The following is a 25,373-nucleotide window of genomic DNA, read 5'->3' as shown; positions in this document are numbered from 1 at the left end:
GGGCGGAAACGGGTGATGTTACGTGGGACAAAGCAGCAGTGATTCTGCACCAGTGACATACCTCAATGATCTACATGACCAATTTGTTTTGCGGGTGTTGGTTGAGATAGGAATGTTGGCCAACTCTCTTCTTCCTCCTCTCTGAATGGAGCCACTGAATGTTTAATGTCCAGTGTCAGTTGGGTCCTGCAGTGGGTTACGCACTGAACTTTGACCTCTTAAGGACTGGGTTCAAACCAAAACTAGACTAATGGGATGGAAGAAGAAAAGAACAGAGAGAGAGAGAATGACAAAGCAGAGCAGTCAGTGCACAGACAAAAAGTTAACTCGTTTATTTTTCCCTTTCAGATGCCGACAGACCTGCTGTGTGTTTTTATTTCTTGGTTTCAGCACAGTTCCTCGTGAAAATTGACACACAACACAAGGCTGATCACAGTTCAAGAGCTTCGGAATTGATAGACGAAAAAGACCACGGTCCATCTGGTTCACCGTCGACCATCCTGGTAGTCACAGGATAGAATGATAATGGAGTTGTTGACTAATCACAGCAATCAATCTCTATCAATTAGTCTACACCAGACCCAGACATGAGGCGAGAAAACCCCAGTGGTGGAGAGATGTGGGGACCAAATGTCCAAAGTCACTCGTTCCTCCCACAAAAGTTACCCTTACCACACGTCATGTTTCAAATTCCTCATATACTCGACCCAAAAATGTTAGTTTCTGAAGGAAATGTATCTAATTTGCATTTGATCAATTAGTATTCAAAGTGAGTATTGACACCACTGTGTTAGCCAATGAGTTTGAAACAGGGCAGGCCCTGGCAGCAAACAGAGTCTATTTAATCCAAGTCTCCGCGAACTGCAGCAAACAGAACTCGTAACCGAAACTGCAGCAGAGCCTCCCGCTAAAAGCAAGATTACTTCTCCAGCAAAATGCAGTGAGTAGAAAAAAGATACATAATACAAATTATGTGCATAGAATCAATTCCGGTCACTTCCAGGCATGATTGATGGGGGAATTTTCCAATCATCTCCTGTCTAGTCGGGACTTATGGTGTCACTATATGCAGCCATTAGTATGTAACTGGTCTACTCAGGCACCACAGAGATGAGAAGTAGAAAAGTTTACACTGATGCAATAGGGGGTGCTCTTGCGAGGTTGGGGCTGGCTTTAGAGTGCAGCAGAGCGACCCTCGTTCTGCACCTAGCCAGTACTCAAAGTGGAGAGACATTCCATTCCCAGCACCGACATCTCCCGCCGGGAGACCCAATCGTTTATTCCCCATTCATTCAAAGAAAAAGAAAAAGAAAACGCCACTTTGGTTCTCCAATCACAACTCGATCATACTCTCCTTCACTATCCATCCAGATCTGTGCCAGCGAGGGGAAAACCCCACCAAAACACACAGCAAGCCACTCCCGTCTCCTAAGGTGCACCCATGTGTATCACCTGGACTCAACACAAGCTGGAGTGAGTGTAGATGTCAAAGCTCAGGAGTCAGGCCAAACACAAACATCGATCGGTGTCAGTTTTCATTTGACTGTCCCTTGGCTGGGGAGAGGTTCCTATCACAGGGAAAGTAAAGAGGGGCAAAACATTGCAAACACACACACATAAACCATAGATACAGAGGCACACACACACACACACACACACACTGTGACAGAGACAAATAGACAGTTACACAGACCGACAGAAACAGACACACATTTTTCAAGTTTCCCCCAGTGTTAGAACTCCTCCATTTTTAGTACCCCACCTCCTCGATGGTGGAACTCAGTGCGTACTGTCCTTCACTCGCTCAGCAATTTCCGCTCAAGTCTAGTGTTTCGCTGCCCGTGTCCACGGTCGACTCTCGCTCACACTGCACACGGTCACTGTGCTCTCTCTCCTTCCTACAGAGCTCCTCGAGATCTGGAGACATAAAGAGAAACAGGTCAGTTTCCATGTTAAGTTCCGGGGTACCACGGGGTGCGCTGGCAGGGAGGGGCTGGGTGGCATGCCTGGCAGGTGAAGCACTGGCAGAATGTGGGCTGACAGACAAGGGAGGCACGTGGAGTTTTGATGTCTGTGCCCTCTGCGCCTGCTCTTGATTTTATAACTTGCATTAAATTAATGCCTTTAGCATAATAACATCACAAGACAGAGAAGCTTAGCACCAAAAATAATTAGAGGGAACACTGGTAGGGGTGGCAGATTCCCTTCCTTGAAGGACATTAGTGAACTAGTTGGGTTTTTTATGACTATCCGTAGCTTTTATTGCTCCAGGAAACTTTTTTTTATCCGGCACGGACAGGACCGACGTGGTGCCGGTTCATCAAAAATTCCGGATAACCGAAAGCTATAGTAAAAGATACGGAGCTGAGAGCGCCATATAAAGCAACAAACCCTGTGCTTCAGAACAATGGCCACAAGTTGCAAGCGTCTCTGTAGCTTAGCAACAGCTGCAGCCACACCCTTGCACAGCAACAAATGGAGGAAGGCAAGTAATAAAAGTTACCTGAACCTACTCCTGAATTTTGCCGGTTAACCGAGATTTCCGGTTATTTAGGTGTCGGTAAATCAAAAGTTTCCTGTATCTTTATCTGGTGCCAACCACCAGATGACCTTTCAGTCATCCCGTGCCTTTGCCTTTCAACCATGCTTTGTGTCATGCTGCAGGTCCTCTGTGAATCACCAGATTTACTGAACTCAATTCCCAACTTGCCATGATGGGATTTGAACTCATAACCTCTGGATTGCTAGTCCAGTCCCATAACCACAAGGCTTCTGTACCGGATTTTGATCAGCACAAAGACATTTCTTCTAACCACTCTCCTCCTCAGGTGACAACTTTAAATTGAGGACTCCTCGTCACTTACTCCCTCACTAGAGGAAAGCCTCTCTCTATTCAAAACGTCAAAACCCATCATAATTGATTAAATCTCCTCTTAGCTTCTCTGCTCCACTGGAAATAGTCCCATTATCTAGCGTCTCTCCTCGTAACTATAGTTTCCTATCCCTGGTATCATTCTGGTGAATCCACGCTGCACGGCTCTCAATGGCTTTGGTGTCCTTTCTGTAATGAGATGCCCAAGTGCTTTAACTGTGGCCAAACCAAACTTTTATACAAAATTATCACCTGCTCTTCAAAGAGTGTCACTGCATAGCATCTCACGGGCTCCAGAAGTACATTATCCCACGGATTATCTTACATCTGCGGGGTAAACGGACACCTTAATAACCGTTTCTTGCTGGGCTCAACCTTTATTGTGCGAGATTTTTTTTTCTCCAATCTCAAGTTTTGCTCCAAGCTTAGATATTTTGAACAGGTGTCTTCTCGTTCTGTGCTCATAGTCCAGGTTAAATGGCCTTGCATCTACATTAGCCATCCCTCTCGAGCCTTCTGAAGACTTGGATCGTGGCCCCATCCTCTTTTTCTCTCATGAAGTTCAGTTCTGTAAGTTTCTCTTAATAACTGATGACTTGAAGCACAATCTTTGCCGCTACTCTGTAAACTCTCTCCAATGCATCAATGACTTTTGATGATCAGGTGCCCAAACCCAGACACGCTGATCAAGTGTGGGGTCACCGGTGATCTATAGAGTACCTTATTTAGACCTGGCATCAAATGCCCTTCAGATGTCTCTTAGCCTTTGTTCACCATTGCTGATCAAGTTGACTCAAGATTTTTTTTTAGGAACAATTGGTGATTATCCCCAAATCCTTCTCCCCCTCCACCTTTGATGATATCCCTTTGTCGTGTATGCATGTCTTACACATCCCGTCCCCGTATATGCCACCTCACAATTACCTGCGGTAAATTCCATTTGCCATTTCTTAGCCCATCCACTTAATTGGTCCGGATCCTTTGGAACACTCAATGTCTTTTACACTCATTGGGGAGGAAGAATTCCTCTTGTTTCTATGCAATGGGGCAACATAGACATGTTCAAAAAGAACACGTTTACAATTTCACTACACAGACAACAGAGAAGTTATTTTCGACCTTGTCTCTATGTAGCTTGGCGTCATCAATAAACTGGATAAAATTTCAAGACGTATCCTCCTCCATATTGTTTATGAAGAATGTAAAAAGGTGCGACAGATCCAGAACTGACCCTCGGGGAACTCTACAGACACCTTGCCCAGAACACACCTCCTGCCCTTTATCCTCATCCTACTTCCTTACTGCCAAGCCAGCTTTCAATTGAACTAATTTGCCATTAGTTCACGGAGCTTTACCTTCTTTAAAAGACGTGTGGAACCTCATTAAATACTTTCTAAAAATCAATGTAAATTTGATAAACTGGACAAGCTTCATTCAGTAGTTTGATTACCTTCTCAAAGTATTCCAGTCGACTAGTGGCATTTTGCTTCTAAATCCAATGCTATCCCTTAAAGCTCTGCAAGAGTATCTTAGCTCAAACCAAAAACCCGCTCATCCATCTCCCCTGTGCTCACTGACCTACATTAGCTCCCGTTCTCATCACTGCATTCATGGCCTCACCCCATCTTATCTCTGTAATCTCCTCCAGCCCTACAACCCTCTGAGAAATCCAACTCTGGCCTCTTGTGCATCCCCCACTTCCTTTACCCCACCACTGGCGGCCGTGCCTTCAGCCATCTCGGCCCCAAGCTCTGGAATTGCCTCCCTAAGGCCCTCCGCCCCTCTATCTCTCTCTCTCTCTCCTCCGTTAAGACGCTCGCTAAAACTAGGTCACCTGTCCTAATGCTTCCTTTGATGGCTCGGTGCCAGATATTGATGCACTACAGCAACTCACCAAGGCTTCTTCGGCAGCACCTCCCAAACCCGTGACCTCTTCCACCTAGAAGGACAAGGGCAGCAGGCGCATGGGAACACCACCACCTGCAAGTTCCCCTCCAAGTCACATACCATCCTGACTTGGAAGTATATCGACGATCCTTCATCGTCGCTGGGTCAGAATCCTGGAACTCCCTCCCTAACAGCACTGTGGGAGTACCCTCACCACACGGACTGCAGCGGTTCAAGAAGGCGGCTCACCACCACCTTCTCAAGGGCAACTTGGGATGGGCAATAAATGCTGGCCTTGCCAGCGACGCCCACATCCCATGAACGAATAAAAATATTGTATGATGGCACTCACGTGGAGCGCATTAAAGACCATGTGGTGTCTGCGTTAAAGACACTATATAAATTCAAGTGGTTGTTGGGCGAACCATTCTCTAGGGTCAGGCTGTAGTCACTGGCACTTTGTACCAGTGCTGCACACAATTAGCAAATGTAGACCACAAGAAAGGCCACTCCCAACGAGTTGGTGTATTCACTGCTGAGGGCGGCGCGGAGCCGAACCAGACAGAGCAGGAAGGTCCCTGGTACAATGCCCGTCTGACCTGAATTAGAAGCACTCAAGCACTGGATCCAGTATACCTTGGGAGGGCAAAATAAGCCACTGATCTTGCTCCAGTGATCCTTGCTGAAAAATAACTGGGTTTGGATGTTGGCCGAGGACAGGAGCCAGGCTCGGCTGCGATGCCTCCCTTGTGTGAATAGCCTGCCAGTCGAGGCTCACACATGATCCACGAATAACCACTTGGGCAAGGTACCGGAGTCAACACCTTCAGAAGGGGATGGGCCGCACTTGGAGGGGCGGAACAAAAGAACAGAAGGGCCACATAGCGTTAGAGCAGAGAGTTTGAGGAAAAAACATCTCCCTCACTGTGAGCCTCATTGATACCAAGACCGTGTGTGTAACCTAGACTCGGCAAACCAGACTCATACAGCACCGAAGGAAGTAATTCGGCCCACCGTGCCTGTGCCGACTCCTTGAAAGAGCGCTCCAATTAGTCCCACTCCCCCGCTCTTGCCCCACAAAGTTTTCCTTTTCAAGTATATATCCAATTCTCTTTTGAAAGTTACTGTTGAATCTGCTTCCACCGCCCTTTCAGGCAGCGCGTTCCAGATCACAACAACTCGCTGCGTAAAAGAAATTCTCATCTCCCCTCTGGTTCTTTTGCCAATGATCTTAAATCTGTGTCCCCTGGTGACCGACCCGCCTGCCAGTGGAAACAGTCGCTCCCGATCTACTCGATCAAAACTCTCCATCATTTTTGAACACCTCTATTAAATTTCCCCTTAACCTTCTCTGCTCCAGATTCTCTAGTCTTTCCACCTAACTGAAGTCCCTCATCCCTGGCACCATTCTGGTAATCCTCCAATGGAAAATATATATATATTTTTTTGTTACCAGCAAGTGGGGTGCTGAAGGTGTCCATCAGGATTTTGCAGTGACGTGCAACTAGCGGTACTTACAATACAATATGGCGCGCTTGATCTTTTGGAATCCATTCTCCTTGTCCAGCCAGACATCAATGCCGTACATGAAGCGGAGCTCCTGCGGGTAATCCTTCCGTTCCAGCTGCTTGCGGACAGGAATGACCCGTCCATTGGCAGTGGGAGATTCAGAAAGTGCCTGCTGCATCTGGTACCGGCACCACGGGTCCTTGAGAAAGCTCGGCGTGATGACCAAGACCCAGCAGTGGCTGCCCCTGACCGCTTGGCAGAGCTCGGTGCAGATAGCGGCCCCTGGGGCCGAGTCCCTGAGCTGCATGAAGCAGCGAAGGCTGTACGGGTGCAGTTCCAGGAAGGACACCAGGTCCTGCACGTACGTTATATCGTCCTCGGTGTGACAGATGCACACGTCGTACTCTTTACTCCATCGGGCGCTGCTGTTGAGATTCCATGACGGCAAGGCAACGACGGGCGGGGAGCAGGTGCTGCTGGACCTCGAGTCTCCACGGGGACTTTTTGTCCTGTCGCTCGTCCGGGGGCTGGAGCCGGGATTCGAGCTCCTGTTCCTCTTGAAGTCTACAAGCCGCCTGAAGAAGCCTGCGGATTTTTTTTTTTTTTTTTAAAACAGACGGTAAAGTTAGTTGGTGACTTTCCTTATTCTCTCCTCATCCCAAAAGGCACTGTGTCCCGCTCAGAGACTTGAGCTCAAAAATCCAGGCCGACACTCCAGTGCAGTGCTGAGGGAGCGCTGCACTGTCAGAGGTGCCGTCTTTCGGATGAGATGTTAAACCCAGGTCCCGTCTGCTCTCTCAGGTGGAAATAAAAGATCCCGCAGCACTATTTCAAAGAAGAGCAGGGGAGTTCTCCCCGGTGTCCTGGCCAATATTTATCCCTCAATCAACATCGCTAAAAAAAAGATTATCTGGTCATTATCACTTTGCTATTTGTGGGATCTTGCTGTGTGCAAATTGGCTGCCACGTTTCCTACATTACTACACTTCAAAAGTACTTCATTGGCTGTAAAGTGCTTTGGGACGTCCTGAAGTTGTGAAAGGTGCTATAGAAAGGAGAGAGTGTCTTTATTTGCTCCCCTCCCCCTTCCTCAAAACGCCGGCTCTCACTGGGGCACAGTTCCATGGCCGACAGCCTCACCTAAGTGGGCATTCATGCGAGAGCCTGGACAGTGAGTGTCGGCTGGCTATTCGACCACTGGGACTGCACAGCCGAGCCTGACCCAGTTCTCAGCTTGCCCGCGTACACACATACTCTCCGGCTGGAACTACTGCCAAAGAACCCTGGCTGAATTTGCTCCTTCCCATCTCAAAAGGCAGAGACCAACTTTAACATTCTCATCCCACAGCGGCTGGCTCGACACAGATGGATGTTGGGTCCTTAGTTCCTCGTCTGTATAACACTTCAGGTGGTACATTAACCTTGTGTTTGTTTTTTTAAATTCTTGTTCTGTCTGTGTAGCCTCCCTACACCATGCACCATCTCTGGCTAGGGCTCAGTGCTTAGAACTCTCACCTCGGAGTCAGACGGTCGTGGGTTCAAGTCCAACTCCAGAGACTGGAGCACAAAAATCCAGGCCGACACTCCAGTGCAGTACTGAGGGAGCGCCGCACTGTTGAAGGTGCTGTCTTTCGGATGAGACGTTAAACCGAGGCCCCGTCTTCCCTCTCAGGTGGAGATAAAAGATCCCACGGCACTATTTCGAAGAAGAGCAGGGGCGTTCTCCCGGTGTCCTGGCCAAGATTTATCCCTCAACCAACATCACTAAAACTGATGATCTGGTCATTATCACATTGCTGTTTGTGGGAGCTTGCTGTGCGTAAAATGGGCTGGTGCGTTTCCTATATTACAACAGTGACGCCACTTCAGAATATACTTCATTGGCTATAAAGCGCTTTGGGACGTCCTGAGGTGGTGAAAGGTGCTATAGAAATGCAAGTCTTTTTTGTGCAAGAGCAGCCCAGGGTGACTGCCTCTCGGTTCCTCCCCTCTGCTTGCAACTCGCCTCCATCTGATGGAGACCACCAGTAACTTGCCGCACAGACACCTACTGCATCTGAGCACCCAGTAAACTCAACGATTGGCCCGGCTCACCCTCGCCACCATTTGGTTCCATTGGGTAATTCTACAGATCCGTGCATTTTAACAAGATTCACTTACGAGCCATCTGGTGCTGAGTGGGGCCCTCCAACACCTTCACACCAACACACAGCCAGAACGTAACAGCCAATTTAATCCTTAAAGAAAACGGAGACAGTTCCTTCTTGAAGTCTCAGTCCTGGTCACCAGCAGAAGATCCTCCTGTCCAAACACGATCGCATGGAGACTTCATCTGCAATGCACGAAAGAACCACATAGGATTGAACTAAAATACTGCCATGGTGTGGAGATGCCGGAGTTGCACTGGGGTGGACAAATGTAAGAAGTCACACAACACCAGGTTATAGTCCAACAGCTTTATTTGAAGTCACAAGCTTTCGGAGCGCTGCTCCTTCGTCAGGTGAAGTGGAGAGATGCATAAAGACACAGCTTATATAGTCAGGGAATAATGTCAGATGTTTACAGGTAATCTTTCTAACTGCCATTTATCACACCTCGGCAGAGAGATAATCACAGCAATCAAAGGTGTGAATGGTGTCCAAACAGGTCAGTCAGGAAAACATTACATCAATTGACAACGACACATCATCCAGTTTTCAGTCCGATTCCCATTGGACATAGGTTCACAATGCAAAACTGCCTTTAACTCAGCACTAAATCACCAAGAGGCCCCAGGAAGTAACATCTTCACAGTGACACGATAGAACATTGATGGGACAGTGTAGAGGGAGCTTTACTCTGTATCTAACCCATGCTGTACCTGCCCTGGGAGTGTTTGATGGGACAGTGTAGAGGGAGCTTTACTCTGTATCTAACCCGTGCTGTACCTGCCCTGGGAGTGTTTGATGGGACAGTGCAGAGGGAGCTTTACTCTGTATCTAACCCGTGCTGTACCTGCCCTGGGAGTGTTTGATGGGACAGTGTAGAGGGAGCTTTACTCTGTATCTGACCCGTGCTGTACCTGCCCTGGGAGTGTTTGATGGGACAGTGTAGAGGGAGCTTTACTCTGTATCTGACCCGTGTTGTACATGCCCTGGGAGTGTTTGATGGGGCAGTGTAATGGGGAGCTTTACTCTGTAACTAACCCATACTGTACCTGCCCTGGGAGTGTTTGATGGGGCAGTGTAGAGGGAGCTTTACTCTGTAACTAACCCATACTGTACCTGCCCTGGGAGTGTTTGATGGGGCAGTGTAGAGGGAGCTTTACTCTGTAACTAACCCGTACTTGTACCTGCCCTGGGAGTGTTTGATGGGACAGTGTAGAGGGAGCTTTACTCTGTAACTAACCCGTACTGTACCTGCCCTGGGAGTGTTTGATGGGACAGTGCAGAGGGGAGCTTTACTCTGTATCTAACCCGTGTTGTACATGCCCTGGGAATTATGTCCCTTCCTCCCTCCTCCCGATTTTTTGACTCTTACTGGGGCACAGTCCCACAGGCACTGAGCACCCACTGCTGTTTCACCCACGTGCCCATTCTGGCTGCTAGTAATTTTAGTGTCCAAGAAATGGACTTTAAACCTGTACCTGACAGCTGCAGGCAAGATGTTTACAAACGGCTGAGGACAGAAGCTGCTGAATGCCCCAAATAGCCCATGGTTTAAGAGAGCGGGAGCGATCTTCATCTGTACACCAACTGGTGTCTCACTTTCGTACTTTAAAACTGTGTTTTAACGGCAAACATTTAGCAACCCTGCAGAAAAGCTCATGGTGATGATCTGTTTTATAGTTATTTTTAACTCTCAGCCAGCAAAGCTGGTGAGTAACTGTGCCACACTGACCAGAAAGCATCTGTTCAAACCTCAACTGTTCCGAGTTGACTGTACTCAGCCAGGGAAACAGTTTCTCCTTATTTATCAAAACCCTTCATGATTTTGAACACCTATTAAATCTCCTCTGCACCGTCTCGGCTTTGAGGATGACAATGTCAGCTTCTCTAGTCTCTCCACATAACGGAAGTCCCTCATCTACATCATAGAATCATACAACGCAGAGGGGGCCATTCGGCCCATCGTGCCTGTGCTGCCTCTTTGAAAGAGTTATCCAATTAGTCCCACTCCCCTGCCATGTCTCAGTGGGTCGCACTCTCACCTCCGAGTCAGAAGGTCGTGGGTTCAAGTCCCACGCCAGAGACTTGAGCACAAAAATCTAGGCTGACGCTCCAGTGCAGTGCTGAGGGAGTGCTGCACTGTCAGAGGCGCTGTCTTTCGGATGAGACATTAAACAGAGACTCCGTCTGCTCTCTCAGGACGTAAAAGATACCAAGGCACTATATCGAAGAAGAGCATGGGAGTTATCCCCGGTGTCCTGGCCAATATTTATCCCTCAATCTATAAAAAACAAATTATCGGGTCATTATCACATTGCTGTTTGTGGGAGCTTGCTGTTTGCAAATTGGCTGCCGTGTTTCCTACATTACAACAGTGACTATACTCAAAAAGTACTTCATTGGCTGTAAAGCACTTTGGACATCCTGAGGTCGTGAAAGGCGCTATAGAAATGCAAGTCTTTCTTTTTTTCTATTGCTCTTACCCCATAGCCCTGCAAATTTTTCCTTTACAAGTGTATATCCAATTCCCTTTTGAAAGATACTATTGAATCTGCTTCCATCACCCTTTAATAAGCCTATAAATATGCTATTGATGAATGGATCAGCAAGTAGAGCCGACCACTTCCCCAGTGGGTGTTATGTGAATTAAGCCAGCATCTATTACAACTCCATGTGTAATAGCTTTCCGATACGTCGTGCACCAAGGATGTACCGGACAGTGGGTGGACAAACTACTGCTAGGCCCCGAAACCAGCCCCCGGGTGCTGCATCCGGATGACTCACTCTCCGCCTGCCCTGCCCTGCCGAACATTCCCTGCTACACTTGGCCCCCGCCACACAGCACTGCTCCCCGATTATCAAAATCCACGTCAAGGCCTTGGACAACGTGGACCACTTTCCATACCTCGGGAGCCTACTGTCAACAAGGGCAGATGTCAATGACGAAGTCCAACACCGCCTTTAGTGTGCCAGTGCAGCCTGAGGAAGAGAGTGTTTGAAGACCAGGACCTCAAACCCAGCACCAAGCTCATGGTCTACAGAGCAGTAGTGATACCCACCCTCCTGTATGCTTCAGAGACATGAACCATCTACAGCAGGCACCTCAAAGCACTGGAGAGGTACCACCAATGCTGCCGCCGCAAGATCCTGCAAATCCATTGGCAGGATAGGCACACCAACGTCAGTGTTCTCGCTCAGGCCAATATCCCCAGCATCGAAGCTTTGACCACGCTCTATCAGCTCCGATGGATGGGCCACATCGTCCGCATGCCCGATGCGAGACTCCCAAAACAAGCGCTCTACTCGGAGCTCCGACACGGCAAGAGAGCCCCAGGTGGGCAGAGGAAACGCTTCAAGGACACCCTCAAAGCCTCCTTGAAAAAGTGTAACATTCCTACTGACACCTGGGAATCCCTGGCCCAAGGCCGCGCAAAGTGGAGGAGAAGCATCCGGGAAGGCGCCAAACGCCTCGAGTCTCTTTGCCGGGAGCAAGCGAAAGCCAAGTGCAAACAGCGGAAGGCGCGCACGTCAACCCAAGCACCCCACTCACCCGCCCCTTCAACCACCGTCTGCCCCACCTGTGACAGAGACTGTAGGTCCCGCATTGGACTCATCAGTCACCTGAACTCATTTTTAGTGTGGAAGCAAGTCATCCTCAGTTCCGAGAGACTGCCTAAGAGAGAAGACGACACTCGGGAAGGGAAGCAGCACTGCTCCATGGAACCGAGGTTAGTGCGCGGTCTGAAGCCACAACCAGCACGCCGACTGCAGCCAGCCCTTGGAAACCTTCAGCTGTACCACTACCCGAGTCAGATCCCACGTCTGAAGGTCACCAAAGCTCTGCACAAAGGTCAACGATAGTGCTTCTGAACGGAGGTGAAATTAAGTCTCCCCTCACAGTCTCCTACTGTTGCTCATTCTCTCTCAGGACTTTAAAAGGTGTGGAATTCCGCATCCCCCCTCAGTCTTTCCTTCGTCTCACAGGTTTCTAAAATCCAAAACTTAGCATCACCAAAACACAACTTTCTGATTTACCTCCTGCTCTTTCAAACTCACCTTGACTTAAGTTTATCCAGTCGCAACAAGTTGACAGATGATTCCAGAAGGATAGGACAGCACTTCCCGATTCTGCGAGGTGCGCAGGGTAACGGCCGTCTTTGCAAAAGCAGATTCTCTGCCTCCTCCTCCTGACTATCACAATTACCCGCCTGGTCTCGAAGCGATGGCGAGGGAAGGATCGCCACTGGGCCTCTGGTACACTGCATTACAAAACTCACTGAATTAGCACACAATGCACGACTGCAATTCAAAGCACTCCCAGAGCTGCTAAGCACATCCTTCCTGGTAACCCAGAACAGGCAGCAGTTTCAGTAAGTACAAAAAAAAGGAAGTTAGAATTGAGCACCAGCTGCAATTGTGCATTGAAAAGACAAATTCAAAATCTTGGCTGGGGCAGAGATCACATCATTATAGAAGGTAAATGTCTTCCTAGATAACACTGGGTCCGTGTGAGCTCTTGGGACTGGTTTCCATCGCCTGAAGGGATCGGAGAGGAATTCTCCAGGGTATTTTTTTTCCCTTTTTGGCCCTGAGTTTTTGGTCTGGTCTTTTGCCTCTCCCAGGAGATTACATGGCTGAGCGAGGGAGGAAGTGTTTGTTATGAGGCTTGTCATGAATCTTACCATTCATGTAGAAATGACTCGTGATAACACTGGGCGGCCAGCTGGTGGCGCCGTCCAAGGAAAGTATAAATACTCGGGCGTGGGCCCAGCTTGCTCAGGACGTTTTTGTAACCAGGCACTAGTGATGTAACTAGAACTCATGGTTGTGAAACAGTTGATTAAAGCCCTGTTTTATATTCCAACCAAGTGCTTAGTAGTTTTCTTACATCAAGGCTTGATGAACCAGCTGGTCCTTTCCTGCCCCATCAATTTTGTATGCTTCAGCCTCTGAGAGCAGGTTGTCATTTCAGTTGAGCTCCAGAGACCTTTTAGATCATCGGTTACATCGCAGAGGGCAGGCGTGTTAGGGACCCCGTGGGCTGGCCTTGTGGGACATCTTGTCCCAGGCTCATTCCCTGCCCCAGATGACAAGATGGGCACAGTTGGCAGGGGATCCAATCAACGCCGAGGCTTTGGTACCCACTACTGGCTGCAGCTGAGGCATGGAGGTTCGATCAGTGTTACAGCACAGAAACAGGCCATTCAGCCCATCAACATGAGCCACCCAGTCCAATCCCGCTCGCTCCCCGCACCCTTTAATATTCCGCTTTTTCAGGCATTTAATGCTCTTTTGAAAGTAGCCTCTAGATGTTCAAATTTAAAGAGAACATGGATTTTTGCACTAACAGAACCACAGGTCGGAAGGATGCGAGTTTAAGCCCCACTCTAGGACTTCAGCACATAATCCAGGCTGACATTTTAACGCAGAGCTGAAGGAGTGCTGCACTGTCGGAGATGCCATCTTTCGGATGAAGCCCTGACTGCCCCCTCAGATGGATGCAAAAGGTCCAATGCCACTATTGGAAGGCGGTGAATAGTGCCCCCTCAACCAACACCACCAAAATCAGGTGAACTGCTCATTTATCCCATTTGCTATTTTTGGGACCTTGCTGTGCACAAATTGGCTGCCACATCTGCCTACATTAGAAAATGTACTTCATTGGCTGTGAAACACTTTGGGACGTCCTGAGGATGTGAAAGGCTCTATAAAAATGCAAGTCATTGGCCCAGAAATTCGGGTCAGAGGCTTCCCGCGGGTGCAAGCCTCCGACCTGCACTTACCTAGCGCGCCGGCTGTTGAGCTGTGGGCCCACGTGGGATTCCGATCCTGGGCCTCCTCCAGCTGCCGGCGCGCAGTGCTTGCGTATCCCAGGGGCGCAGTTAGTTCGATGCGTCCCCTGGGATCACGTGGGCCATGGAGAGCCAATGGTAGCAGGGAAGTGCCCATTCATAAAATTGACAGGTAGAGCTGTCAAAACTATAACTATAAGCCCCAAAACATCACTAAAACTTCAAATAAATTTTAAAAAACATCACATTTTAAAAATAACTATAAATTACATAAAATAACTATTTTAAACTAATTTAAATTTTTGAAAAAATTAATTACATTTTCTAACGGGGCTAAAAATAAACTTACCTTTCTTTAAAGTATTTAAAATAATGAACCTGTGGAAAAAATGTTTTAATTTTAATTCACCACTTACCTTGTTAAAAGCAGGCCTTGCGACTGCTTTTTACATGTGTAACTCCTGGAGACTTACCCTCCCGAAGAAAGATGGAAAAAAAATGTAAGTTCAATGCTCACGCACTGCCTCTCTGGCGCACGCGTTCCACCTGTGAACCCCTTCTTTCAAGGGAACGGAAGTTCTGGTTTCCCGCGCATGCAGGAAACTGGCACTTCCGTTGGGCCTACGCGTGAGTACCCAGCGCGTACTCACACGTGGGGACCCGAATTTCTGTGCCATTATTCTTTTTTTTAGATTTGCCAGACTCACATTGTCAGCAGGACTCCAGTATAAACGATCCAACTTCCAAATTCCAGATGGCAGTAGAGACACACTTTTATCGTGGGTGAGCTGTCACACCTTCTCCTGTGGCCTGCAGAATGTGCCGAGACATTTCAATGTGTCACAACCGGTGCACGCTGCTTTGAGGCCACCTTAGTGTTAATATCCAGCCTTCAAAAACAGAATCTGCGTTAAAAGGGAAAATGTTTGATTTTGTTACAGATTCGGCACGAATAATAATTAATTTCTAAAAAAAGATACAAAAAAGAAATGAATGGTTTTAGGTGGAAATCTTCAAAAGCCAAATGTTAAAGTGAAAGTGTGTCTGCACATCTTCCTCACAGATACAGAGGTCTCCATATGGCCTCTAATGAACCCACAGGAGACTGCTGGGAAGTGAAATATAATATACTAGCTGAAGTGCCCGGCGGTGCCGAGGCTTTTTCGAGGGCATGTTGTTGTTGGAAGAGAGAGCGAGCGAGCGACTGGGGGGGAAGAGAGAGAGCGACTGGGGGGAAGAGAGGGAGCGGGTGGGGGGAAGAGAGCGGGGGGCGGGGAAGGGAGGGCGGGGGGGGAAGGGGCGGGGAAGGAGGGGGGAGAAGGGGGAAGGGAGGGGGGGAAGGGGGGGGAAAAGGGAGGGGGGAAGTGAGGGGGGGGAAGGGGCGGGGGGGCCCAGGCCGAGAGCCCCGCTCTCCGAGCCCCGCCCCCCCCAGCCGAGAGCCCCGCCCCCCCCCCGGCCGAGAGCCCCCCGGCCGAGGCCGATTGCGGCTCTGAGACGGCAGGCGGCCGAGCCCCGCCCCCCCCGGCCGAGCCCGATTGCGGCTCTGAGAGACGGCCGGCGGCCGAGCCCCGCCCCCCCCCCCCCGCCGAGCGCGGAACAGAGATGCCGCGTCTCACCTGCTCCTGCTGCGCACGCACCCTGACCCTCGTGGCTGACGCCGTTGCCCTGGGTAACGTGACACGGCGGGGTGGGGGGGGGGGGGTGAGGAGCTTAGCAGAAGCGCAATGACCTAGCTCGGGCCTGGCTGGGCAAGAAAGGCGCAGGCTTTCAGGCCTAAGAAAAAAACGGGGAAAGGTAGGAAAAAGAATGTTCAGGTTAGGTTTACAAATGAGTGATTTTTTAAAAAATAATTTAATAAATTCAATTTTATTTTGGTGGAAATGTATATTTGAAAAGACGCAGAAAGCAGGAAAAAGAATGGAAGCAAGATGGCGGCGACTCACCTCGGTTCAGAACGATAAGGCCCGGCCACACACGCACCGATTGGCCCGGCGGCACACGCCAGCAACCCGGCGTACGATTGGTCGAGCTCGAGGTCACTCTGTCGCTAATGAGCGGATAATGAGATGCTAATGAGCAGAATGTTGAAGGTTTTTGGGATACCGCGGGCGCGATTTTAGCCCGGCCGAAACGTAAATACGCTTAAAACCGTCTCGGAAGCGTAAGCTTTCTTTGGAGGTAACGCGCGCGTAGGTACGCCCTGTAACTTTTGAGTGCATAGCCCAACAGACGCACACGCGATGACAGACAGAATGACAGACAGATGTACCGATTTATATATATATACTAGCTGAAGTGCCCGGCGGTGCCGAGGCTTTTTCGAGGGCATGTTGTTGTTGGAAGAGAGAGCGAGCGAGCGACTGGGGGGAAGAGAGAGCGGGTGGGGGGAAAAGGGAGGGGGGGAAGGGACGGGGGGGGGGAGGAAGGGACGGGGGGGGGGAGGAAGGGACGGGGGGGGAGGAAGGGACGGGGGGGAGGAAGGGACGGGGGGGGGAGAAGGGACGGGGGGGGGGGGGGAGAAGGGACGGGGGGGGGAGAAGGGACGGGGGGGGGAGAAGGGACGGGGGGGGAGAAGGGACGGGGGGGGAGAAGGGACGGGGGGGGAGAAGGGACGGGGGGGGAGAAGGGACGGGGGGGGAGAAGGGACGGGGGGGGAGAAGGGACGGGGGGGGAGAAGGGACGGGGGGGGAGAAGGGACGGGGGGGGAGAAGGGACGGGGGGGGAGAAGGGACGGGGGGGGAGAAGGGACGGGGGGGGAGAAGGGACGGGGGGGGAGAAGGGACGGGGGGGGAGAAGGGACGGGGGGAAGAAGGGACGGGGGGGAGAAGGGAGGGGAGGGGGGGGAAGGGGGGGAAAGGGAGGGGAGGGGGGGAAAGGGAGGGGAGGGGGGGAAAGGGAGGGGAGGGGGGGAAAGGGAGGGGAGGGGGGGAAAGGGAGGGGAGGGGGGGAAAGGGAGGGGAGGGGGGGAAAGGGAGGGGAGGGGGGGAAAGGGAGGGGAGGGGGGGAAAGGGAGGGGAGGGGGGGAAAGGGAGGGGAGGGGGGGAAAGGGAGGGGAGGGGGGGAAAGGGAGGGGGGAGGCGGGAAGGGGAAGGGGCGGGGGCCCAGGCCGAGAGCCCCGCTCTCCGAGCCCCGCCCCCCCCCGGCCGAGAGCCCCGCTCTCCGAGCCCCGCCGCCCCCCCCCCCCCCCCGGTCGAGCCCGATTGCGGCTCTGAGAGACGGCCGGCGGAGCCCGATTGCGGCTCTGAGAGACGGCCGAGCCCCCCCCCCCCGGCCGAGCCCGATTGCGGCTCTGAGAGACGGCCGGCGGCCGAGCCACGCCCCCCCCCCCCCCCGGCCGATTGCGGCTCTGAGAGACGGCCGGCAGCCGAGCCCCGCCCCCCCCGCCGAGCCCGATTGCGGCTCTGAGAGACGGCCGGCGGCCGAGCCCCGCCCCCCCCCCCGCCGAGCGCGGAACAGAGACGCCGCATCTCACTTGCTCCTGCTGCGCGCGCACCCTGACCCTCGTGGCTGACGCCGTTGCCCTGGGTAAAGTGACACGGCGGGGGGGTGGGGGTGAGGAGCTTAGCAGAAGCGCAATCACCTAGCTCGGGCCTGGCTGGGCAAGAAAGGCGCAGGCTTTCAGGCCTAAGAAAAAAACGGGGAAAGGTAGGAAAAAGAATGTTCAGGTTAGGTTTACAAATGAGTGATTTTTTTAAAAACAATTTAATAAATTCAATTTGGCCCGGCGGCACACGCCAGCAACCCGGCGTACGATTGGTCGAGCTCGAGGTCACTCTGTCGCTAATGAGCGGATAATGAGATGCTAATGAGCGGAACGTTGAAGGTTTTTGGGATACCGCGGGCGCGATTTTAGCCCGGCCGAAACGTAAATACGCTTAAAACCGTCTCGGAAGCGTAAGCTTTCTTTGGAGGTAACGCGCGCGTAGGTACGCCCTGTAACTTTCGAGCGCATAGCCCGCCAGACGCACAGGCGATGACAGACAGAATGACAGAAGTACCGATTTATATATATAGATAGATACATACATACATACATAATAATAAAAAAAAGTGAGCCTTAGTTTAGTAGTAGCAGGCTTGCCTCTGTGTCAGAAGGCTGTGGTTTAAGCCCCACTCTTCAGACTTGAGCACATAGTCTAGGCCAACACTGCAGTGTAATACTGAGGGTGCGCTGCACTGTCAGTGGTACCACCTTTGGTGTGCGCTTTCTCGACACTGTCCGGTCAAACATTCCCAGGGCAGGTACAGCATGGGTTAGATACAGAGTAAAGCTCCCTCTATACTGCCTCATCAAACACTCCCAGGGCAAGTACAGAACGGGTTAGATACAGTGTAAAGCTCCCTCTACACTGTCCCATCTAACACTCCCAGGGCAGGTACCGCATGGGTTATGTAGTGTATGTACCTTTAAGGGGGGAGAACTACTTTTTACAGCTCCTGTATCCTGTAGTACCGGCAGTGACCACACCTGTATATAAACCCTGAGTAATGCTCTGTACAGCCAGTTGCAGTTTGAACCCTCATTCAGTAAACACCTGTTGATCGTTCCCTGCAGTCTTTGTCTGATTATTGAAGGACACCACATTAAGATACAGGGATCTAACATTGGCGACGAGAAGATTCGAACCTACCTGCAACTCTGCTTCACCTCCCAGGGATTCGCTCCTGGAGAACAGTGGAAGGAGGTCGAGTCCAGAAGCACGGGCATCGCAGGGGAGGCTGTCGGGAGCCAGGCTTGGCCTTCCAGCCACGGTGGTCCAGCGAAACGGGCTGGCAACAGGTACTGCACAGACCCTTCCCGGACAGCGGCGACTAGAGCCGACCGAGCGGCACAGAAAGGGCCGAGCAGCGTCGACGGGAGGGAAAGGGCAGAGCACACGGGGCGCAGCCGGTGTTCGAGGGCCGAGCAGCATCAACGAGAAAGAGCAGAGCGCAGCCGGTGTTCGGGACCGAGTGGCGTCAACGGGGGAGAGGCGAAAGAGAACAGAGCGCAGCCAGTGTTCAGGGGCCGAGCAGCATTAACAGGGGAGAGAGGCGCGCAGGAAAACGCGAAGCGCTGCCATTGCCACGAGGACCGCAGAGAGCGGCGTTGGCAGCAGCGCAGGAGCAGCGCACGAAACCCACAGGGCGTCGCCATTTGCCAGGAGGACCGCCGAGAGCAGCGTTGGCAGCAGCGCGGGAGACGCCATTTTAAGCCGCTGCGGGGAAGAAAGGAAAGCACGGGAGACGCCATTTTAAGCCAGTCTAACCACACCCAAAAATGCCGAAGAGTGGCAGTATCACAGCGTTCGATAATGAAGTCGAAGATTGGAAGACATATGTCGAACGCATAGAAGTATACTGCAAGGCGAATGAAGTGCCAGATGACAAGAAAGCACTGGTATTGTTGAATTCAATGGCTGCAAAAATGTATGGCTTACTACGAAACCTAGTAACCCCAGAGAAGCCAGTAGAAAAGGGTTTTGAAAACATAGTGTCAATCCTACAGGACCACTTAAACCCCACACCGCTGCTGATAGCAGAAAGATTTAAGTTTCACAAAAGGAACCAGCATAAAGATGAAAGTAATGCTGAGTATTTAACGGAACTGCGCAAGCTATCGAAACACTGCCAGTTTGGAACGGGACTAGCAGATACTTTAAGGGACAAGTTTGTGTGTGGGCTTCAAAGTGAAGGAACCCAGAAACGGCTTCTATCAGAAAAGGATCTTACGCTGGACAAGGCTTTCAGCATGGCAGTATCACACGAAGCAGCAGCACGGGGCGCTGCAGAGATACAACGGAGATCGCAAGAATATGGCACAAATGAAATGTCATACGGAACAGTGAAGTGCTATCGCTGCGGCAGAACAACACACAACCATAATGATTGCTGGTTCAAGGACAAAGTGTGCAGATAGTGTGGAAAAGTAGGACACATAGCAAGAGTCTGCAGGTCGGGAAAGAAAACCAACAGCAAGAAATCTCCACAGGAGAAGTACAAGAAGGTACATAAGGTGACGGAGAGTAGTTCAGACGAACAGAAGAGTGATACAGACTCCGGAAGCAAGGAGCTGGGTTGTCTGAAACTACATAATGTGATCAAAACGGAGGATAACCAAACTATCTGGGTCACGTTCAAGATAGCAGGAGTCCAAGTGAAAATGGAATTGGACACAGGATCAGCCCTAACAGTCATAAACCGAAGGGACTACAAGCGGCTATTCTCACATATACCCTTGAGAGATACAAAGATTGTCTTGAAGACGTACACGGGGCAAAAAGTCTACCCCAAAGGAAAAATAAGGGTGAACGTTATATATAACGGCAAGGAAACACCAAAAATGGACCTATATGTATTGCCAGATGGAGGACCACCACTACTAGGACGTGAATGGATCCAGAAGATACAGCTAGATTGGCATTCCATACAAGCACGGACTGTAGATGCCAAAAAGGATGATGACGTCACACCTGGACAACTGTCAAAAATGCTAACTGACGCACAAGAAGTGTTCCAGCAGGGACTCGGAACACTAAAAGGCATCACAGCGACAATCAAAATAGAGGAAAATGCAAGCCCAAAGTTTTTTAAGGCCAGACACCTTATGCGATCCGCCCAGCCGTCGAAGCAGAGCTGGAAGGTTTGGAACGTTCAGGAGTACTGTCCAAAGTGGACTGGAGCGAGTGGCCTACACCCATCGTTCCTGTAATGAAGAGGTCGTTGAGTAATACGCCTGGGGAACCAAAGAAGGTTCGCATCTGTGGGGACTTTAAGGTGACAGTGAACCCAGTCCTTCACACTGTACAATATCCGCTTCCGCGGATTGAAGATATTTTCGCCTCGCTATCTGGAGGGAAACGCTTCACTAAGATTGATCTGGCCCAGGCGTACCTGCAAATGGAGGTAGAAGAAGCCTCGAAACAGTACCTCACGATCAACACTCATAAAGGTCTCTACCAATACAACCGGCTGGTGTTCGGGGTAGCATCAGCTCCGGCTATTTGGCAAAGGGCAATGGAACAAGTCCTGCAAGGGATTCCAGGGACCCAGTGTTATTTGGATGACATCCTGGTGACGGGCGAAAATTACAGTTGTCACCTTGCCAACCTGGAGCAGGTGCTCACTAGATTGAAGGAATATGGGCTCCGAGCTAATCGCCACAAATGCGAGTTTTTCCAGGAGCAGATCTCGTATTGTGGCCACGTTATTGATAGAGGGGTTACATAAGTCCCCTGAAAAGATTGAGGCAGTAGTCAAGGCTCCAGCACCGGAAAATGTGTTACAACTGAGGTCATTCCTCGGGCTGGTGAACTACTACCATAAGTTCTTGCCGAATTTGTCTACCGTGCTACACCCACTGAACACCCTACTGCAAACGGGCATACCATGGAAGTGGAGTGACGAATGTAAACGAGCTTTCCAGAAGAGCAAAGCATTGAGCACATCGAAAGAGGTGTTGGCTCATTTCAACCCAGCACTACCAATTCGGTTGGCGTGTGATGCATCACCCTATGGCATTGGAGCGGTGCTGTCGCACAAATTCCCGGACGGCTCGGAGAGGCCAGTAGTATTTGCGTCTCGGTCACTAACCTCAGCCGAGCGTAACTACACCCAGACTGACAGGGAGGCCCTCAGCCTAATGTGGGGAGTGAAAAAGTTCAATCACTATCTGCACGGGCAGAAGTTCACCTTGCTGACTGACCACCAACCACTTGTCTCCATCTTTAATCCAAAGAAGGGCGTTCCGGTGATGACTGCGCAACGGCTACAAAGATGGTCCCTTTTTCTAGGGGCGCACCAATATGATAGCGAGTATAAGGGCACGAAACAGCATGGAAACGCTGATGGGCTATCACGCCTGCCACTGCCTACTGCGGAGGAAGCATCAGCAGTGGATCCTGTCGAAATATTTCATTCGACTATAATTGAATGCTTGCCAGTAACTAACGCTGGTATAGAGAAGGAGACCCGAAATGACCCAACACTGTCTCGGGTATATGATTTGACGGTGAAGGGATGGCCAGCACATGGCGACTCACTGTTGCCAGCATTCTCATCCAGAAGAGAACAGCTGTCAGTATGCCAGGGGACCTTGATGTGTGGATCCCGAGTGGTAATTCCACCCAAGTTAAGGGAGAGTGCACTCAATGAGCTTCACGAAGGTCATCTGGGAGGGGTGAAAATGAAAAGCCTTGCTAGGGCTTATGTGTGGTGGCCGGGGATCGATCAGCAAATCGAGAACCTGACAAAGAGCTGCTCAGGATGCCAGAAGGTCCAAAATGCACCATCACATGCCCCTCTACACCCATGGGAGTGGCCCTCATCTCCATGGCAACGGGTGCATATTGGTTTTGCTGGTCCATTCATGGACTCAATGTTTTTAATAGCCGTGGATGTGCACTCGAAATGGCCTGAGGTGATCAAAATGTCCTCCACCATCACGGAGAAAACTATTGCAGTCCTACGGACCATTTTTGCCAGGAACGGCTTGCCAGAGCAGATTTGCTCTGATAACGGACCACAGTTTGTGTCCGAAGAGTTTCGAAGATTTATGAAAAGGAATGGGGTAAGGCATTACACATCCGCCCCGTATCATCCAGCCACAAATGGATTGGCTGAGAGGTTCGTACAAACCTTTAAAAAAGCAGTAAAGGCCATGTGCGATGACGACATTCCACTGCAGCATAAGGTGGACAATTTCCTGTTAGCCTACAGAAATGCGACACATGCAGTCACCAACCAGGCCCCGGCCATGATGTTCTTTAACCGAAGGTTGAGGTCTCGTCTGGATTTGCTCAGACCAAATGTACGAAGAGATGTTGAGAATAAGCAATTCCAGCACATCAATGAGAAGCCGACAAGGAGCTTCAATGTAGGGCAACCAGTCTTGGCCCGCGACTACCGAACAGAGAAATGGCAACCAGGAATGATATGCACACGGCAGGGGCCACTAATGTACACAGTGGATGTTGGGGAGAACATTGTGAGACGCTATGCTGACCAGATCCTAGAGTCACAGGAACGAGTCAACCCCATGTCTCGGCCATACGTACCTGGTGAGGAACCCGACGTACAGGTCACATCTACCTCAGAAACAATAGCATTGGAAGCTGATGAATCAACTGACGACAGGGTGTTAGAATCGCCTCCGCACCAAGAGCGAGACACTCGGGAAAGGCGCTATCCAGAAAGAATCAGGAAGCCTCCCCAAAGACTGAATTTATAAATGGACTATTTCCAGTTAATGTTGCATGTTAAAAGTGTTAATTGTAATTAGTTTGATATTTAATTGTTAAATGAGTGTTATGGTACTGTTAATCTAAAAGGGGAGGAATTGTAGTGTATGTACCTTTAAGCGGGAGAACTACTTTTTACAGCTCCTGTATCCTGTAGTACTGGCAGTGACCACACCTGTATATAAACCCTGAGTAGTGCTCTGTACAGCCAGTTGCAGTTTGAACCCTCATTCAGTAAACACCTGTTGATCGTTCCCTGCAGTCTTTGTCTGATTATTGAAGGACACCACATTAAGATACCCGGATCTAACAGGTTAGATACAGAGTAAAGCTCCCTCTACACTGTCCCATCTAACACTCCCAGGGCAGGTACAGCACGGGTTAGATACAGTGTCAAGCTCCCTCTACACTGTCCCATCAAACACTCCCAGAGCAAGTACAGAATGGGTTAGATACAGAGTAAAGCTTCCTCTGCACTGTCCCATCAAACACTCCCAGGGCAGGTACAACAGGGGTTACATGCAGAGTAAAGCTCCCTCTACTCTGTCCCAATAACATGCTTCAATGATAATCTTTGATCAGTGGCTCCTACTGCAGCCTCTCTGAATGAGTTTGCCAGTTTGTGGTTACTTTTCAGCTGTGGGTTCTCACCTGGTAGAAACGGGGTTGAGACTGCCCTACTCATGTCACATGGGACCCTTATAGACAGCATTTAGGAGACCTGCATCCTAGCAGTCTGTACTAGACTTGAACCCTTGTTGCTGAGTTGCAAAGCCATCCAATCGCCTAAAAGGGATGATTACAGTAATGCTATTAACTACCTGTGTGTATTGGGCACGCATCTGCCCCCCCCCCCACCAACGCCTATATATCCACCTCTTTCTCGCCTCTGTACCCGAGCTCTATTCCCCTCTCAGCTTGAGTGCTGACTCAGTGACAGTGCTGGAAACCTGTAACAAGTCTCTTACCTTTATTTTAAAAATTCCAATTATGTATAGAGACAAGTTAGTGGAATAAAATTAAAACGTTGACTGTAAACCGCAGAGTAAATATGCAAAAGTCTGAAATTGCCTCAATTTTCAAATATAAAATACACTTATTTAAAAGAAAATCTTGATTTTTGACAAAGATTTTTAAAAATTACATTAATTCAGGGACGGAGAGGTCCAGGTCCGGCCCCGGTCTCTGCAGGTGGGGACTAGACGTGGTTTTCAGTCCGAGCCCCTGCCAGTCCACCTGTGCCCAGCTCCCGGTCGCACGGAAGTTGCTCCAAAGTTTCTGCAACTTTGTGCGGAGGTGACGCACACCGGCACCTCCTCCGGCACTCTGACCTTTCCGCACAGCTCCATCCCCACCCCAAGTCACGATTCAGTGTAACCGACTAGCAATGGCAAACTGGGGAGTGCGAAAGTGGAAACTCCCTGTGACTGAGTGGCACCCAGGGGGAAATACTGGGCTAAAGTACCTGCACTCAGCATATGCAGAACAATGAAATAGGTTTACTTGTTTTATCCAGTGAGTTCATAAGTTACCTGCAAACGCCTTCTTTAATCTTGAAGCATGAAACGCTGCCACTGGACCACTTTCAAAACCGAGAACCCAAAGAAGAACTTGCATTTTCGAGCACCTCACCACAGTATGTTTCGCAACCGATTAATTTCTTTTCAAATGCTGCTGTTTTGAAAGCAAACAGAAACAGAAACATAGAAGATAGGAGCAGGAGTAGGCCATTCGGCCCTTCGAGCCTGCTCCGCCATTTAATGAGATCATGGCTGATCATCCAAATTCAGTACCCTGTCCCTGCCTTCTCCCCATACCCCTTGATCCCTTTAGCCTTAAGAAATATATCCAACTCTTTCTTGAATATACTTAATGAACTGGCCTCCACTGCCCTCTGTGGCAGAGAATTCCACAGGTTCACCACTCTCTGGGTGAAGAAATTCCTCCT

The 25,373-nt window shown here is 50.3% G+C and overlaps 1 protein-coding gene across 4 annotated transcripts; it reads right to left on the bottom strand.

The window, feature by feature from the left end:
- Positions 1–317: 317 nt before the first annotated feature.
- tirap (toll-interleukin 1 receptor (TIR) domain containing adaptor protein) lies at positions 318–24,726 on the bottom strand. 4 transcript variants are annotated; one of them, XM_085968138.1, is made up of 7 exons: positions 24,570–24,726; positions 14,915–15,112; positions 12,472–12,674; positions 8,429–8,600; positions 6,278–6,853; positions 1,763–1,917; positions 318–500 (listed from the first exon to the last, which is right to left on the bottom strand). In XM_085968138.1, exons 4-6 carry the CDS (start codon positions 8,433–8,435, stop codon positions 1,805–1,807), a joined length of 696 nt encoding a protein of 231 aa, XP_085824264.1. In that variant the 5' UTR covers positions 8,436–8,600; positions 12,472–12,674; positions 14,915–15,112; positions 24,570–24,726; the 3' UTR covers positions 318–500; positions 1,763–1,804. The 4 variants fall into 4 exon arrangements, with proteins under 4 accessions (XP_085824264.1, XP_085824263.1, XP_085824265.1 ...); XM_085968137.1 differs by having other exon boundaries at positions 318–1,917; XM_085968139.1 differs by lacking the exon at positions 12,472–12,674 and having other exon boundaries at positions 318–1,917.
- Between the last annotated feature and the right edge of the window lie 647 nt (positions 24,727–25,373).

This window comes from Somniosus microcephalus, chromosome 26 (assembly GCF_052327205.1).
Source record: "Somniosus microcephalus isolate GS21.2 chromosome 26, FLI_Smic_1.0, whole genome shotgun sequence".
Lineage (NCBI taxonomy): Eukaryota > Metazoa > Chordata > Chondrichthyes > Squaliformes > Somniosidae > Somniosus > Somniosus microcephalus.
Note: the sequence above shows the minus strand (reverse complement) of the source record. Positions and strands in the feature narration are given on the sequence as shown.